The sequence below is a fragment of the Falco peregrinus genome, chromosome 3, assembly GCF_023634155.1.
Source record: "Falco peregrinus isolate bFalPer1 chromosome 3, bFalPer1.pri, whole genome shotgun sequence".
NCBI lineage: Eukaryota > Metazoa > Chordata > Aves > Falconiformes > Falconidae > Falco > Falco peregrinus.
In genome coordinates this window covers 119,479,409-119,497,870 of record NC_073723.1, presented here as the reverse complement: position 1 = coordinate 119,497,870, position 18,462 = coordinate 119,479,409, and the positions used below count along the sequence as shown (strand labels likewise).

The following is an 18,462-nucleotide window of genomic DNA, read 5'->3' as shown; positions in this document are numbered from 1 at the left end:
GTGCAAATGAAATAGGATTTTGCATATTCAATAACAAAACGAGAAAAGAGGGAGACGCCGTCTCTTGGGAATGGATCGACCTGCTGTGATGGGCTTTCTGTCCTGGCAGGCAGGAAAATCCCTCCTTACGGGACACACACATTTTGCATATCTGATTTTCTGGCTGAATTCATTTTCTTGGCGTTACTCAGCAAGTACCTGGCCTTTCATTATGCTGCCAAAAGTGGTGGAATCTGAGGTCCTGGGAATGTTGCTTGGCCCATCGACTCTTCCCATCAGCTGCTGTGGGGTCCCCAGGACACCCCCAGAAAGGCGAGCAGTGCTGGGGGAGCCAGGCTGCGGGCAGGCAGCTGGGAGTGGGACTGTCCTCCTCTAAAATTCAGCCCCGCGCTGAAGTCTCCCAGCAGAGGCTGTGTGGCAGTCCAGTGGAGGCTGCCAGTGCCTTGGGGCTGTCATTAGGGTCAGAAATCTGAATTTTCATGGTTGCTTTTGATGGTGGGGGGGGATGGGGAGCTCCCAGCCACCTCGGGGACCAGGGGTACCGCTGTGTCTGTCCCTCCTCTGAGCTCATGGGGGGTTCCAAGCAGAGCGAGACCTGTCTTCCCTGCACCAAGTCTTGCCTTTTCTCAAGGGCATTAGGGAGCAAATCATAGTATCATAGAGCGGTTTGGGTTGGAAGGGACCTTAAAGATCATCTAGTTCCAACCCCCTGCCCCGGGCAGGGACGCCTTCCACTAGCCCAGGTTGCTCCCAGCCCCATCCAGCCTGGCCTCGGACACTGCCAGGGATGGGGCACGCACAGCTGCTCTGGGAACCTGTGCCAGTGCCTCACCGCCCTCATAGTGAAGAGTTTCTTCGTAATATCTCATCTAAATCTATCCTCTTTCAGCTTAAAGCCATTCCCCTTTGCCCTGTCACTACATGCCCTTGGAAAAATCCAGCAATATTATCCGGGGTGTTCATGACCCCCCAGCCAGGCCATTCCAGCAGGCAGACAGCCCGCGGCGGGGCTGCGCTGAGCCTCCCCTTGGCTCCACCTTGCTGTAGGGTATCGTGGACACGGGGAAGGCTTTGAGCTGGGCAGGTACATCATGGGCTTTGTCAGTCTGTGGAGGCAGAGCGAACCTGGGGCCCTCAGAAAATACAGCTGGAAATACCCTGGACCTGAGAGCCAGAGAAACTGCCGGGAGAGAAACGTCTGCTGGCGGACAGGCCTGATTCCTTTTTAATTCGTATAAAAGAGATGCGTAATGAATACAGGCAGCATGTGAGTGTAAGCAATCCAGACACACCGGCTCTGAGGTTAATCCTTTTCCTGTGTTCCGAGTCAGATCCTCCTCCTGGGTTTCTAGCAATTAGCATCCAGAGAGAGAGCAATGTCCATGGGCAGGGGACAGCTTGGGCCTGTGAGCAGCAGCAGCAGATTCCTGCACAGAGTCTCTCTTGCGTGATGCATGTTTATGAAGCCTGAAATTGCTTTGGATTCGTGGCTGTGCTGCATCACATTAAGCGGTGCCACACTGAAGTGACAGGGCTGATGCATCAGCAGCAGCAATTTAAGGGGACAGGAACTCAGTTCCTGCCACGCTGTTGTTCTGTCAAAATCAGTAACCCATTGACGGACCGAAGAAATTTTTTTCAGCTCTTTCCCAGAAGGTTTGTTGTGGTAAGTTTGCAAGTTCTGTTTACTGCCTTGGCATTGAGCCCGTCCATGGTCCTGCCTCAGGGAGCACATCCCGGGCTGCTGCAGTCTGACACGCACAGCCCGATGGGACCCCACGGAGGGCCAGGGCAGAGGGCTCCGCTGCACCTCCCGGGGGTGCAAGCACTTTCCAGGCAGTAAAAAGGGCTCTTGGCTGAAGGGAGGGAGTCCCCAATGTTCCTCGACAGTGCTAGGATGATTTTGTTTCTGTTTGGAGAACACCAGCTGGCATCAACATCAGATACAGGGGCTCCACTCAACTCCTGGATGAATGAGGGACCAACTCCAGCTTCAGCTGCAGTCACTTGTGGAACATTTTATAGTAGCAGCTCCTTGGGGAGCAAGGAGATATTTCTCATGAACAAATCTGTCACTGCTTTTATATATAGATAGATATTTATTTGTTTATTTACTTATTTATTTATTGTCTTCCGGATTTTGCTGCTTTCACTGCATTCATATTATTGCATCTGAGATTTTAACGGTCCTACGCTGATGGGCAGTGTCTGCGAGCTTTAGCTCCATTCCCAGTGCACAACCTCATGCTCCTGAGAGCTTTCATTTACTTCCCACCAGCATTATCTCATTTCTCTCCATTGGTATAACCACCGGCCCTGGAGGGACCTGGACCATGACAGTGAAATTCTCTCCACTGGACTGGTCAGATAAACAGAAGCATCAGTTCTCGAAGCCTTCCTGGGGGAGGCACATCTGGTGAGGAAAGGCTCTCCATCTTCCTGCCTCGGGCACCTGCCAGTGGCATCCTGCAGGAACAGGCACTAAATTGCGTGTACCGGTCCTGATCAGCCCATTTGCTAACATTGTCCCCAAAACACAGCCTATCAGAAGAGGACAGGTCGCCATGCCACTGCCAGCCCTGCTGCTCAACAGGAAAGACATTGTGTAACCTCAGAGAAAATAATACATAGAATACAGATCTCTGGGCACGAGAGGTCTGCGAGACAGGCAGGAGCTCTGGTGTCCCTGGAGGAGCTCGGGCTGGCTCCATCCTCACTAAGAGCCATTTCAAAACAAGTATTCCTTCCAGGATGTCACATGGAAAGAGACTGTCAGAAAGCTGTCTAAATGTGTTAACAACACTGTCAGCGGGGGAGAGAAAAGTGTTATCAGAAATAGTTGTTCTTCAAAGCTAAGTAACTCAGTGATTTTATAAGGAGTAAAAGATAAGAGATCACACCACACGCTGAGGGCTGTTGGAATTTTCTTTCCGAGAATGAAGCTGTTTGTTTTGTTAAAAAGGGGAAGAGGGGAGAAAGTGAAAACCTAAAATACTTTGACTTTCTTGACTTAGCTTTCAACAAAGCTAAAAATAACTCCAATTGCATTCAGCTTGCACAGCCATAGCTCAGGGTAAGCCGGAATGCTGGGAAAGGATTCCCATCCCATTGACCAGGCTTCTTTCTGGCTTGCTCCTGGGGCCCTTCCCAAGGTCTTCCAGCATCACCCCCTGGATGGGGGTGGAAGTAGGGCAGTGTGGCTTTGCTTGATGCAAACAGACTTGGACATGTTCTAATTAGCACCAGTGGGATTTCAGGTGTTTCATGGGATCTGGATTTTACCCTGAGCAGAGAGGCTAATTTTCTGCGACTCAGAGAGAGATCCCCTGTGTTTCGGGGCTAAACCTCCCTTCACGTGCAGCACCAACCTCATTCCTGCAGCCCGGTCCAGCTATTGCACTTCTGGTCTACATCGAAGGGAGAGTTCCAGGTGTTTGTTTTGGATTCTCATTTTGAATTTTTAAAATTCCCACCTCAGCAGCAATGTCAGTGGTCATCAAGTAAAATAACAAGATGCAAAGTTGATTCTAATTAGCGTGTTTTGCTGTATACTAATTGACATTCTCTGGAGAGCAATTAGCCCGCTTTACAGGTAAAAGACAACTGAATAACTATTTAACCTGCCTGGTGATTGATATTTAAAATCCAAGAAGTCAGGCGTAATCATGGATGACTGCATCAAAAAAATTGTAGAAGTGGTAACAGTTGGGAGCGTTTGAGCCTGTCCTGCCTGAGAAGGTATCGACAGTTTGTGCTGAGGTATCTCCTGCAAGGCTGACTCCCAGACCTGGACCCCACTGCACTAAAGGCCATAAAATATGTGGCATAAAAGGAGGTTTTCAGGGAAAAACACATAGGCAAACAAACTCCACATGAAGTTGATAAACCTCAGTGTGTGTTAAACGACACGTGGCGTCGCAGTAGTCTGTGGGCTGTATTGACTGGTCAAGGAAACAGCATGGTCCCTTCCAGGACAAATTAGGCAGAAAATATTCTCATGAACCTCAGGAGGACGTTCCAAAGCGTGACAGACCTCAGCACAGCTGTCTTTATCTGTCTGTAAAGCCACGGGAGGTAAAGAAAGAAGGAAGGGGAAGCGGGGACCTGAACAGACAGAGGCAACACCGGGAAATGGTCGTTAGCACCAGGTCAAGTGAGCAGCATCCATCAACCTTCAAGACATTTGAAATAACTTCAAAAATAGGGCGGAGGCAAAAATGGTTTAGAGAGAGACAGCAACACCAAAGGAGCTTCAATTTTACTCTCTCAGATTAAACTTGTTTATATGTAGTATATAAAAGCAGAAACTGTTTTGTTGCTGACTTTTTATAGCCCGTTGACTTTCTATATTTTTCTAAGTGTAAAGCCACAGTGAGGTTACTGTTGCAATACCCACATACCATCATTCTCTCCAGGAAGCACAGGGAGAGCTGACCCAGTTTGTTTGCCCAAACACTTTGCAGCAGATTATCCAGCCTCGCATTGTTTCATCTTTCCTGTTGAGGGTGGCGGGGGACGCATGGGGTCCCTCCAGCCCGGTGATCTGCCAGCTGATGTCACACCCCTCATTCTCTCAATAGCACAAGCTGATATTCTCCATTTTGCTCAAATGAAAAAGCTGCAACCATTATTTTGATAATTAGCTGGCTTTTCAAATTAATGCCAGTTATGCTATGTAATCATGACGAAGATTATGCATTAATCAGCTGTTTCAAGCTGGTTATTAGGCTCTTTAAATAATGATCGGAATGAACATCTCTGAAGGAGAGGCGCACAAGCCAAGTGGGACGGCCGCGTGCGATCCCCAGGAGCGGGGAGCTGCTGCTGTGCAGATCTGCCGTCAGGCACTCTCTGTCCCCTGAGTTTCTGAGAAAAAGAGCAGACTGTTGCATGTGGTGGCCACTCTTCAACACCTTCACAACTGCAGTAGATTTCGCATTGTACCAATATATTCAGCATCCTGCAATATCACCAGAAATACGTTACTTCTGCCTGTCTACTTTCTCATTGCTCGGCACTAAATTCAAGGTATTGGGTGGCTGCACAGAAAATTCTTTTCTGTCAAAAAGCCTATTATATCCAGTTGGATGTCTGGAACGTGAATTTATTTGGGATCAAACACCAATAATCCACATCCCCTGTCCTATATTCTATCATAATAAGACATGCTCCAAAGCAACCCTGAAAGCTCTGGGCTAGGAGAAAGCCTCATGTCAGCTAGTTGATAATCAATGTAACATGAACCCAGTTATCACTTCAGAATGATGCCAGAAAACAAAAAATCCCTTGCTAAAATGTTCTGGACAGTAAAGCTTTGAGCAGAAAGACAGGGATGAATCTCACGCTCACTTTAGTTTTGTTTATGGTTTCTGCTGTAATAATGTGTATGAACTTCCTCTGCCCTAAGGAGCTTAGACTGAGCTACCAGCATGTGCCAACTTTGATATGGATGAATAATTTTCCTTGCACTGGACAATAACCTCGTGTATTGGCATGATCCAGTGAGAATGAGGCACTTGGAAAATTTGCTAGGCTCCTGCCTAAACTGCTAGGCATTCTAGATCGAAAAGTTGGTCATAAATGACTTGCTGAAGCTCGCATGGGACTGAAATGGGTCTCCAGAATGAGCATTCAGCCTGTTTTTCTTTACTTTTCCCCCTACCACCAAGGTTAGTACTGAGATCAGTAATATTTTTTTCTACCACAGACATGCAGTGAACAGCTCAAACATTTCTGGATGTTTATAAATGTAAACTAATTACCACACTCACTTTATATCTGGGGACATAGATGCACAAAGTCTGCAGGGGAAGACTTGCCACAATCATGAGGAGCAGAAAAGTCAGAGGCTTCATGCAACTTCCTTTGCACCCGCACTGTGAACATCTCCAAGCATTGCTACTGTGGTTTGCACAGCCCATGGCGCTTTGGTCGGGTTCCTGGGAGGATGCCCAGAGCACGGTTGTCCACAGAAATGTCAACTTGGCTCTTGCCAAACTGGCATCTTTGCTAACACCAAATTGCCACAAAAACTAGAGGTAACGTGTTCTGGCTCCTGGAGGACGATTCATGCAGTTACTTGAAAGCTAGGAGGGCTGAGTAGACATCTGTTGTCTATAACAAAATATTTTAGGACTACCTTAAATTGAAGAGGAAGATTTTCCTTCTGCTAATGAACCCGGAGACCATCTGTTACCAATTGCATGTGCTTATCTCGCTCATCCATTAATTATTTTGGTTTACTTTTTAATAAGATAGAGCAAGGTTTATGTGTCTTTCCATGGTTCTGTAAGGGGCACAAGACGGTGCCTACAACTCAGACAAGGACACACAATTACATAATTTACACCTGCACTGAGTCACTTCAATTAGAGTGGCTGTCAGTGGGGATCTGAGGACAAGACTCACAGATACAGAGCCAAGAAACCCAGCGATACTGTGACATGAGCTTGTCGCCCTTGGGGAGGTGTAATGGCATTAACAACTTTTGAACACGGGAAAGCATGCATTCAAGATGTGCATTATTGAGCAGATAAGCTGTAGGGTAGACAAATTCAGAAGTCTCTGCTGGTCTGAATTAAGAACTTGGATAACTAAACATGAGGAACAACAGAAGATGAGAAGGGCACTAAAAATGGCACTAAAAATAGCAAGCAGCAGTGCTGCACTGCCTGCCCCCTGCGTGAGGACTTGGTGATGGGTGGACAAGGCGGGGAGGGGGCCAGTGTGGCACAGAGGGAAGGGCAGTGCCAGCTTTGGACCACAGTAACTCCTCATAGCAAACCTGGAGCATCTCTGCAGCTGAGCAATGGGCCTGTCCACACTTCCCAAGGTCTGGTCCTAAAGTTTTATGGGAAGGCACTCATCTGTCTCATAAAAATATTCCAAGGCTTTAAATTTGTCCCCTATTGCCCTGCAAAGCTGGTATTCAGAACATTGTCGTGAACCAGCATATGACAAAAAAAACCAAAAAAAGTTTGCATGTCTTTACTTCAGTCCAGAAAATATCCTGGAGCAAGCCTTGTTCAGCCTGCAAATGCCACAGCTCTGTCCAACGGTCATCTCGTCCTTGCTACGTAAGATTGTGAATCGAATTTACGTGGCTTAATGCTGGGTTTGTCTCGTCTTGCAGGAGGAATCTTTGAGTACGCAGATGGCCCCAATACCCAGGTTATGAGCGCTGAGGAGCAAGCCTTCAGGTTTTCTGCCAATATTATTAACAGAAACAGAACTTTGTTGCCTAACACAACACTAACCTACGACATTCAGAGGATACACTTCCACGACAGCTTTGAAGCAACTAAGAAAGGTAAGAAACACAGCACACTTCTTAGCAGCTTTGTGGCCATTTATTCATGGGAAAAAAAAAAAAAAAAGGCAAGGTTTCACTTGAGACTAGTCAGTGATCTAGATGAGAACTCCTCCAGGAGCTGACCTTCCAGAGGCATTTTAATATAAGGGGAACAACTATTCTTTTTTCCCTCTGCAAACCTCACGAAACTCCTTTCAGTGTTTGCTTCTAATCCTGAGCGAAGGTCCGTAGGCCATGCCTTTGTTTATTTTACGGTTTCCCCAGCAGTTTCAACATCCATAGCGCAGGTATTCTGTTCTCTTCCCAACAGTCATTTTTTTATTATCCGATAACAGCCGCCCGCTTGAATTACTGAAGGGGAGGGAAGAAATGGGACTACACAGCAAAGGCTGTGGGGCTGGTGACCTGAGGGCTTGCTGAGTTTGCTTCTGTTTTGGGAGAGATGAAACCTGCAGCCTACTCACAATTAAAAGAGGGGCGTCACCGGAGAGGGCGCATCTTCTCGCAGGCGAGCTCACTGGCTGCGCTGTCCCTTTTGGAGATTGTTTTGTTTTGGAGGTTTCCCCAGGGCTCTGCCTGGCACTGCTGTGCCGGGCGGCTGGCAGCACCCAAGCTGGCTGCACCAAGTGTTGGGACAGGAGCAGAACGCGCAGGACCCGCACCAGGGGCACGTGCATCCTGGGGGGACCCGCGTGCCTCAGCTGCTCTCTGTGTTCGTGCCTCTCTTGGGCTGGCAGCAGTTGCCTTCCTAAAATCTGTTAATGAAACGTGGCCATCGCAAAGCTCCTGCTGACAGTGCTAAGCATTCAGTTCGGAAGGACCTGCAGAGGCAGGTGAGAAATCACCTGTTTCTATTCCTCAAAGAAACTTTTACTTCCCCTCCCCCCCCTAAAAATGCAGCCCCAAATGCAATTGTTCTCTTTTAATTTCCCAGTGAAAACCTGAAGAAATCTATGAGAACCATTATTTTGCAGAAAAAGAAATATATTAAATTGATGAAAAAACGCCTTTGTCTGGGCAATTCTGATCATCTCAGGATATTTCTTTCACAACTCTGGAGGCTCAGCCATTTTTTAACACACCATAACCGTCATTGCCTCCTCTGGAAACACGCCTGTGCCTCCCACCGCTCCAGACCCCACCTGCCATAATTCCGCCTCTCTCTTCTGCCCCATCACTGTTGTGATTAGCTGCTGTTAGTGCCCAGAAGCTTGTCTGTCTGTCCACCGCTCCATGGTTTGTGCCCCCCCGGCTGCCCGGGCGCTCCCCGCTCCCACAGAGGTGCCCTGTACGACACTGACAGGATCGCTCCCTTCCTTTTCCAGCCTGTGACCAGCTCGCTCTGGGGGTCGTAGCAATATTCGGACCTTCCCAAGGCTCCTGTACCAATGCTGTCCAGTCTATTTGCAACGCCCTGGAAGTCCCCCACATACAGCTTCGATGGAAGCATCACCCTTTGGATAACAAGGACACTTTCTATGTCAACCTGTATCCCGACTACGCCTCCCTTAGCCATGCCATTCTGGACCTCGTGCAGTACCTGAAATGGAGGTCAGCCACTGTGGTTTACGATGACAGTACAGGTAGGTAAAGGAGGGGTTTTAACGGAGGAATCCAGGAGACGTGTTTGTTGTGGGTCTCATTTAGGAATTTTTCTAATGAAGCCTTTTAGGAGCAAAATGACGGCCCGTGCAGTGATCGGTGCACGGGGACACACTGGTTCCCAAGCCTTCAGGCGAGTGTTGCAGAAGGCCCTGGCATCCCTTCTGGAGCATTTCATTCACAAAGCGCTTAGGAAGTGGGTAACCCCCAGCACCACCCCAGCTGACAAAGGGTCAAGGGGAGGATTAATTGTCCGCTGGTGTGATCTGGCTCAGCATGGCTGTGTCTGGCACCGCAGTGCCCATTTACACAAGCAAAGACCTTGGTCTGTGGCTGCCATTGAGGGTGCAGTTTCCCAGCTAAAAGCAAAAGCAGTTCTGGAAAGTTTTTTGTTTTCTGGCTAATTCTATAAAACATAGCTGACAAAGTTTTTCACATAAAGAAAGCTGTTGATGGTTAAACAAAGCAAAGCACTGCACAGCACTATAGATTAAAAAAAAACCAAACCCAAACAAAAGACACATTGGATAGCCTGTCCAACCTAATTCCACTAAACCAAATGGTTTCTTTAGGGGAGGGCTGATGAGAACACAGTTTGACATTCCTGTTCTGCAAATGTGGGTCACAGTATGTTCCCTTCACGGCATATTCTAATGTATTTTTTCTACTATGCAGAGGAAAGTACTTCTCTTTTACTCCTTGCAATAGGCATCTGCTGAATTTCTTCTTGCAACATTAGATACCAATAATTCCTGCTCAGCTGCATCCAGCACCGCTTTGTATCTTCTGCATAAAAAAGAAATGAATTCTAAGGGTAGTAAGAAAGTTACAAGTTGTGATTAAGTGACTGTTAGGAGCTATGCTGTTCATAAATCTAAGAGCATACTCATTTTTTTCCCTTTGCTGTTCTGCATGGTAAATACTATGGATTTTAATTTGTTGTGTAGCTCATTATCACATTCTGTCCTTTCTCAAGGACACATTTGCTTAAGAAAATATGTCATGATCCCAGAGATGTCAAAGGTTAGGACCAATCTGCTGTTCTCCTCTTCCGATCTAGTGCAGGGACTACAGCTCTACCATGGCTGGACGCAGGGGCAGCAGGGAAACACCAGGAAAAGCCATTCTGCATTACAACAACCGCTCTGGAAGCTTCTTGGGTCTTTAACAATTGATACGTGATGCCTTGGTTTTGATACCTTTAGCAATGGCCATTTGAGGGAGGGAGGAAAGTCTTGACTGCATTCCATAAAACGATATAGGAGGAAATAACTTGCTGTGATAGCCAGCCTGCAGGGCAAAGGCAGATTTGTCTGTAACAGTGTGGGTTTGTCTTTGTGCGATGCTTGAAGGCCTTATACGGCTGCAAGAGCTCATCATGGCCCCATCAAGGTACAACATCCGACTGAAAATCCGCCAGCTCCCGCTGGACACCGACGATGCCCGGCCGCTGCTGAAGGAGATGAAGCGGGGCAGGGAATTCCGCATCATCTTCGACTGCAGCCACCTGATGGCAGCTCAGATCCTCAAGCAGGTGAGCGGGGGGTGATGGGGGCGAAGCAGAATTGGCCCCACCGAGGGACCCCCGAGTACAGGGCGGCCGTCCCGCAGGGAGGGCCCCGCAGACAGGGGCGCAGACCTGCAGCTTTCCCTCTGCCCACAACCCACAGCCACACTGAGAGCTACAACACACACACTCTTCAAGGATACTATTGGATTCCTACGGAAAATGTAGTTTTCACGGAAAACCTGGAAGTATCAAAAAGCGGTAAGAAGGAACCAATGTTGCGGGAGGAGAAGGTGCCAAGCGGCTGTGTGGAACGCAGCGCCGAGACCAGGCTGCTGTCCCGCTCCCCTCCGCGGCCGCGCAGCCCCAGCCCCTGCCCTCCACCCGCCGCCGTCTGGAGCCACGTTTGCTTTTCTCTTCCAGGCAGGGCATCAGGCAGGGCTCTGCTCTGGGCCACTTCTGTCACTGTTCATTTACCCCTGTACGAGCTTTTCATGCTTGCCGAGTTTAAATATCTTCTTTCCCGTCTGTGCTGCTTCATGCCCCCAGGTCTGTGAATACGTGTCCATACAGAGGGGCAGGGTACAAACCACTTCGTTTTGCTTAGCTATTTTCCAAGCTGTGCACACATCCTGCGTCTTGCTGCAAGCAGCCAGGACCGGGCCAGCCGGGGAGGGACAGCATCCTCTGTCCCTTCATGAGCACTGTGTGCAATTCTTGGACTCTAAGCCAGATGTCAGTGATTTTCCATTCATTTGGTCTCTCTCCTTTTTCCCCGAGTTCCTCCGTTGGCATTTTTCTTTTGCAGACCAGAAGGTTTGCTGCTCACCCCCGCTCCTCCTCATTTCCAAGTGCCTTTAGGTTGCAAGCAGAGGAAACGCTTTCACCAAGAATGCTAAGAACCAGCCACTGGAAGTGTTGCTCGTATCAGCCCAGCAAGACACTACCACATAGATTAAATAAATCCCCTGAAGGGCTGAGACAGCAAGCACATGGAAAGAGACTTCCCTTGCAGCCTGCCTGATGCAAAATGAAGGGAAGTGCTCAGAGAAATCAGAAAGCCTGGGAGGGATTATTAAAGAAAGCAATATAAGGGACTCATTGTCTCCTGCCTATTATTTTAACATGCTGGCTGTGTTTGGTGCTGTTCACTTATTATGCAGTTTATTATAGTTTATTGTACCATCTGCTCTGCTCATCACTGTGAGCACAGAGTGAGGAAGATGGAGGAGAGCAGGGACTAGGGGGAAAGAAGTCTTTCTAAGTCCTTCTGGCTGGTTTTGTGCGTGTGTTGCTTTTTCTCAGGACCCAAAGCCATGGTTTTCAGCTTAGCAGTATTATGTAGTGTATTTTTACTCAGGGGAAAAAAACTGTTCAATCTTTACAGAGTTTGGGAAGGTGCATAAACCCAACCCACATCCTGGCTGGCCTCTGAGCAGTTGCACGTGCCGGTGTAACACCAGGGAGGCTCTGAACGGTGAACACCGTGACCCTTGTGTCTCCCCCACCGTTGGCACTCACACCTGCTGGAGAATTGGGAAGCTCAGAAACCTCATCTGTTCCTAAATTTTTTACTCATATCAAGAAATGCACATCCAGTGGTGCCACCTTTGCTCGTGAAACAGCTTTTTCCTTTCTATAGGACGGGATAGAAAACCAGGCTTCCCACCCGCACTCCACGCTGCCCTCCTCACGCCCTGCGTCACACAGGCACTGCAGGTACGAACTGGGTAAAGCCAAAAGCACCTCCTGGAAGAGGGCAGCCTGCTTTCGCTTTGCCGTGTTAGAACACCACACGGAAACAAAACTGGCCTGCAAAAAAAGTCAGGGAAGAGTGGCCCAGCCTTGTCTGGCCTGGAAACAATAATGTTCATATATTATTGCTAGTGTTTACCCTTTGTAACATTTTGGTAACCACTTTAAAACAAAAAAAAAAACCCCAAACAGTTAGTTTTGCAGATGTTTGGGCTCTGGTGTTTGCTTCAGGCAAGGTCCTTGGAGCCCCTCGGCTGCACTGCCCACCCAGCACCACACAGGATGGCAAAAAAGTTGGCTCAGGACTTGTGCTAAAATTTCTACTGCTTGTTACTGATTTTAACTGTGTGTCTTTAGGTAACAGAAGGTTTGAGAAACTACAGCCTAGATACACTAAGGTAGCTCTGACTAAGCACGCACCATCCTGCCAGTCCAGATCTTGCTCCCAAGTTATTTAAGGTAACATGCTCCCACAGCACACGAGTAGCAGACTTCACTGATAATCTGGGCGGTATTTTTAAACTGGAGTAGTAAAAAAATCCCCCATGGATTAGTAATCCGTGAATAACCACACAAGAGCTGACACAAAGACATACAGATGACATTGCCACATACTGCTCCAGTCTGGGTTCCTTGGAGTGACTGAGGCACCAAACAATTTGTTATTTTACCCTTTTGGACAAAGAAATCATTGTAGAAACCTATTACAGAGCTAGGCCTGCTCACAAGACCTTCCTGTCCTACTTCAACTTCTCTGGCCTTGCTCATTTTTGGTCACTTGTTAATGTTTTACGTCTGTTCTCTGGCTTCCCAGCTTCTCTGTTCTCCTTGGCAGCTGTCTCTGAACAGTTGCTGCACTCTGCAGTGCACAGATGTGCCTGTCTTAACTTTAATGGAGCTCCCATTCTCATCCTGGCGATCGCCTGTAGCTTATCCACCAGGTTTATCATTTATTCATTTCCCCACAAACCCAGATGTATCCCGCACACAGGCTGCCAGTACTGGGGAGCTGGAGCTTGCTTCTTACAGCGGGTCTGGACTCTTCATCTACCACTGAAATGATCCAGCTGTAGAATCTGAACTGGAATCTCATGATTTACTCTCAATTGGTTTCCCCTCCTCCAAGTGATGCCTCACATACTGCAGTGTTGGTCCCTGCTCCTGCTTTTTGCACCCAAGGGTGCAGCTCAGCATAGAGCTATGAGGCAGCCCTGCAGACTCACCGACCAGGCAGGGAGGAGGGGGACGGGACAGCACGCTGCTGCAGAGACAGCTGCCAGGCTTTCCAAAAGGTATTTCCAGGCCAGGAAACGTGGTGGTAAAAACCACACAATAGACTTACATCTAGGCTTGTGATCTAGATCCTTTCCTTTTCCCTTGTTTTTTGACATCTCACTTCTTTTCAAACTGCCACTTCCTTCCTCAGAGCTAAATTCTGCCCTAGTAATTTTAGCAAAAATGTTTCCTGGGGGGACTCGAAGTCACTTTCCCATCAGTGGAGATTTTAAAGTGCTCTTGCATGTGTTTTCTCTAGAAAACATGCTCAGAGAGTCAGCATCACAGTCAAAGCCATGGGTATCTCTTTCCTTTTGCCAGCCACCAACTTCAAGGTGATCTTTCTCACAGACAGAAACACGTTCCCCTCCTGTTGTGTAGGGCCTGAACAAGCTCATCCAGCCGAGGTCCCTTCAGCCCACGGTCACCCTCCAACAAACCTCACAGAACAACATGTTCTCTCTAGTGCTCAGTTATGCAAATCTCAGCAATCTGCACAAACCATCCTTCATGTCGGAGCTGGCACAACCAGAGCTTGGGCTGGCCAAGAGCCTGCAGGTCTGGAGCACAATCTCCAAGGGCTGAGAGACGGGAGATGTTCCCACTCCCCACTCCTGTGCCTATACTTTCACTGACCCATTTGTAAACCAGGCACTAAGTTAGAATCTGGTTATTGGATGCAGGAAGTAGAGACACACAGGCAAGAGCTGTACATATTCATTATACGAATGGACACTGAAGGGGAAGGGATGCAGAGCACCAGAAATACACGTAAGAAATAAAAAGCCTTTTACTTAGCTTCCGAGCCAGCACACGGACTTGTAACCATAAGAACAGGCTGCTTGTGGTCATTCAGCATGGGTTTATGGAAGGTTGCTTGTTGTTGGTATCTGAGAAGGAAAGGCAACCCCCTTTCTCCCAGCCATGCCGACAGAAGCAAGCCTGTAGCCCTGGAGATTTTGCACCATGAGTGATCTGTGAGCACAGTGGTGTGCCACAGTGTCCCAGCCTTCTGTGGCACAGCAACACCCAGAAATGCCACCAGCCTCTGCAGGAGCTGGACACTGGGGCTTTGCTGCTGTTTCAGAAAGGTTCGAGGACCACAGTTCAGTTCAGCACTTAAGCACAGGCCCCTTGCTGGCTAAGCACATGCGTAACTGCTTCACAGGACTGATCAGAACCCAGCTTCTGGGTTCCTGGGCCTGTCTCCTGCCGCATTTACCAGATCAGCTCTGTAGAGGTTTATGTTGCATGACTGTTATATTCTTGTATCCACTCTTACTAACCTCCTTTCCCTACTCTCCTCAAGGCCATGGCAATGGGAATGATGACAGAATACTACCACTTCATCTTCACCACTCTGGTAAAGTATCTAATCTGTGCAAACACCTTTTACACTCACTGCTGAGCTGCAGTGGGGAGTGAGGAGGCAGTTCAGGAGGCAGGGAAGTGGGCTGGGTGTCCTGTCCAGGGCACGCATTGCACAGCTGCAGGACACTAAAGCAGTGGGGTGGGAAAAGACAGGGAAAGAGAGGTCTGGTAACCTAACAGGAGGTGAGAGCAGGGCTAGATTTATCTTCAGGTTAAAATCAGACCACAATGATTTGGCTGTAACATCTCCACAACGGCAGTATTGCCCGGTGCTCATTCTGAGATGTCAGTCTTTTCTTTCACTGCTTTTGGACTGGCTCGCTCCTTTGGAGCTGCTCCGGCTTTGCACAGATGTAGGTTCTAGGTTTATTTCCCTTCCCAGTCATTTTGATTTCAGTGCAGCTACCCACGCACTGAAGGATGAGCCCATGTGTGAACTGGTGAGGCTGTAGTCCCACAGACAGGATGTGATGGGGCTGAGTATCAGTAAGAACTGGGGATGTGCTCCTCTGTGTTCATCTAGGGCTCCCTTAAGAGCCAGGAGCAGCCCTGCTGTGGTCGAGAGCTCAGTACCACAGGTTTATTTTGCATGAGAAGAACTCAGCTTGAAATTAAGTCTGCTCTGGTTAAACACAGGCCGGTTCTTTGACTCCAGGAGGCATTTTGGTTTGGGTTTCTTGGCATGCCACTTCTGTTTCCATTTAGGATGCTATTGTCTAGTATACTGTTGAATTTTGTGTGATTTTGAAAATCCAATTTATCTTTTTGCCTTTAGGAAACAAACAGACTAAACCAACCCTTAAAAACTGCAAAATTTATTTTTCAAATGCAAAAGACATTTTAATTACCCCTGCTGCCATTATCTATTCCAGGCAGCTTTAAGCATTTCCCAGATAACCTCCTATTAATCAGCCCCAGCTGAGCCTAGAGTACATTTCATGTGTAGGTACAGCCTGGAGGTGGGAAAAGAAGAATTATAATAAATTAATAGATAAGCAATCACAATTAATGCCACTTTCCTGAAATAACAGTTATATCATGGGAAAGATATTTTAATCTGTCATTCCTTAAGGCAATGTTTTCCTAGCTTGCAATGCATGTGCTTCAGCTTCTACAGTACAGGACCCATGGGGTGCTAATGAATTAGTCTATTATGTTATACTGAATGTTTCTAAAAGGTCCCTAGTCAATAGTGAGCACAGTGTATCAACACTTGGCGTGAAATGCTTCAACATTTTGCTAGGCTGCAAGACTACAGTTCACTGACTTCAGCATGAGGAGGCCCATCAGCCTTTCCTACCAGAGGAGGAGGAACACTTGCGAGCCTCTGTCTAATGCATGCACAGCTTTTACATCCTGCAAAGTGTGACATCCAAGCAGTGACAACCCCTTAAACTCAACGCTTCTAGGAATTTCTGGGCAGCTTGTAGCAATGAGTCCTTGCAAATACCGAAGTTTCCCCACTGCCTGCTGTCACAGCTGCTGCAAGTTACAGATGGGCAGAAGCAGGTATCTCTTCCTGGGCTTTGAGTTGACATAAGCAAAACTTAGACACCCAGCCTGCCTGCTCTCGATGAGGTGCTAGGCCAAACCAGCCGTTTTCCACTGGTGTTGATAATCAGGTACTTGTTTAACTCCGTGTACCTGAGGGTCATGGCACAGCGCAAGTGCACTCACGACTGAACACATGACAGTTTGTTAGCCCAATGGCACTGCACATGCACGTCTCCCATTAGGGCCACGGCCACTCCTCCCAGCAACAGCTGCCCAAGCAATTCGTGCCCAGCCAGGGATCCTCAGCAATCCATGGAAGGCACGTTATCCACGAGCTGTTTTGCACAAGAGCAGATGGAGGATGCCCTTCCCGGACACCTGCTTTTACAGCTCCCTACTGCGCATGCTGGATTCAGCGCAGATCAGACCTCAGCATTGTCACCTACGACTGATGAACCAAAGCTGGGAATTCCAACTGGGGAGGTGGGAGAGCATATCTGAGAAAGGGGAAGAGCCACACAGAAATACCAAGAACAAAACTTGGTTAATGGTAGTAGGATGGAGGGGATAATTAATCTTAAGTACAGAAAATAATGAGTGAAAGGGAGTGTAGATGAGGTGGAAAATAGAACCAGATGTTTCAATTTGTGGCTGGGCAGCAGCAGAAAATCCAGAATAAACTGATATGGCAATTCCCCCTACACCTCCCCCTGTTCTGATACTCAGCTTATATTCTTAATTATCCTCTTAATTCCAGGAGATGATAAATCAGGTGCAGCTGAGATTTAAACGGGAACCAAGAAGGGACCTGATGGGAGGTTGGCTTCTATAGGAACCTGGTGAAATGAAGGGTCAGTGGAGAGCAGGAGGACAGGGAGGGCACCCAAAATACCCAGAGGATTGGAAAGGTGGCTGGGGCTGGTGGGCTGGCAGCTCTGCGATGGACCATGAGATCCGGAGCTTGGTGGATCAGATTTGTCACATAGAGTCACATTCTAAGGGGGAAATGATCTGCATTTTCTAAGGGGAAAAAGATCTGCATTTACAACAGAAAATTATTGCCCTACAACAATTTCCAGAATACAATCTGAAGTGTCTGACGAAAAGTCATGAATTCTGGAAAAATAAATAAATCTATTCCAGTGGGTCAGGCACAGACCACTGTACACCCTCACAACCAGATAATAGAAGCATCTGTCTGAGGTTAAACAACTGTATTTGCCCTTACTTACTGTAAGTCATTTAAAAGTCAGCATCATGGCCTGGTTTCCACAATGCCCTTTAGTAAAACGTGGAGGTTTGTGCTTGCAATTTTTCAGGGGAAAAAAACCCCAGACAACAAAGACCCTGAACTCTGTTGTGGGTGTGATTAATGACTCCGTCCCTGGCTGCACCTGCAGATTAAAACATGGCATCCATCAGCAACATGCCTTGGGGGTGTAAAGTCAGAGGCCAGTGCTTAAGGAAAATATCAAACCCCCAAAGCTTATTAAAGCAAAATAGCTATAAGAATTCCTTGCTCTCCCACTGAGAATGAAGTCTCAGTTGATGGCAAGTGCTGATTTTGTTATGCTTCGCTTAGGGCAGTGTTTTAGGACCAGTGCTTTTCCAGCTCCCCCGTGGGCAGAACAAAGCTCGCTGCTGACAGACGCTGTGTCTGGGTGAACCCACAGCATGGCTGGGTCCTGCCGGTGTAGCCACATTATACAAAAAAGCAACGGACACATAATCTCATGCTGTATTTAAACTCGTCTTTATAATCCCTTGTGAGAGCAATTAACACCATTCCCATATTCACACACACACACACACCCTATCGAAGAAGACAGTGGTGCTGCCTTTCTGCCTCCCCACATTTTTATTACCATTGAACACTTGCAGAAATTGTTCAGGATAAACTCTGATCAAATATGTCCCATCCAAAAAATGATTCTCATTAATGAAGCACCCTCCCAACTGCCATTCCCCACCACATTCATTCACGATCCCCCTCGTGTCAGCTGCCCTGGGTTTTGGCAGAGTAGATCAGCTGTGGTATGCTCTTGCCATGCTGTCTAACCCCAAACTACTCAGACTGGTTACTGAGCACTGAAGTTAATCCCTGAACTGAAGTTAATATTTAGACATGCAGCAGAGCCAAGAGATG

General features: G+C 47.7%; 1 protein-coding gene across 1 annotated transcript in view; it reads left to right on the top strand.

The window, feature by feature from the left end:
* Positions 1-18,462, top strand: part of GRIK3 (glutamate ionotropic receptor kainate type subunit 3) — a 122,135-nt gene that overhangs the window by 58,182 nt on the left and 45,491 nt on the right. The window contains exons 2-5 of the mRNA XM_055800682.1: positions 7,133-7,309; positions 8,638-8,895; positions 10,267-10,448; positions 14,761-14,814. Coding sequence (XP_055656657.1) covers positions 7,133-7,309; positions 8,638-8,895; positions 10,267-10,448; positions 14,761-14,814 — 671 coding nt within the window. The remainder of the gene's footprint in view (positions 1-7,132; positions 7,310-8,637; positions 8,896-10,266; positions 10,449-14,760; positions 14,815-18,462) is intronic.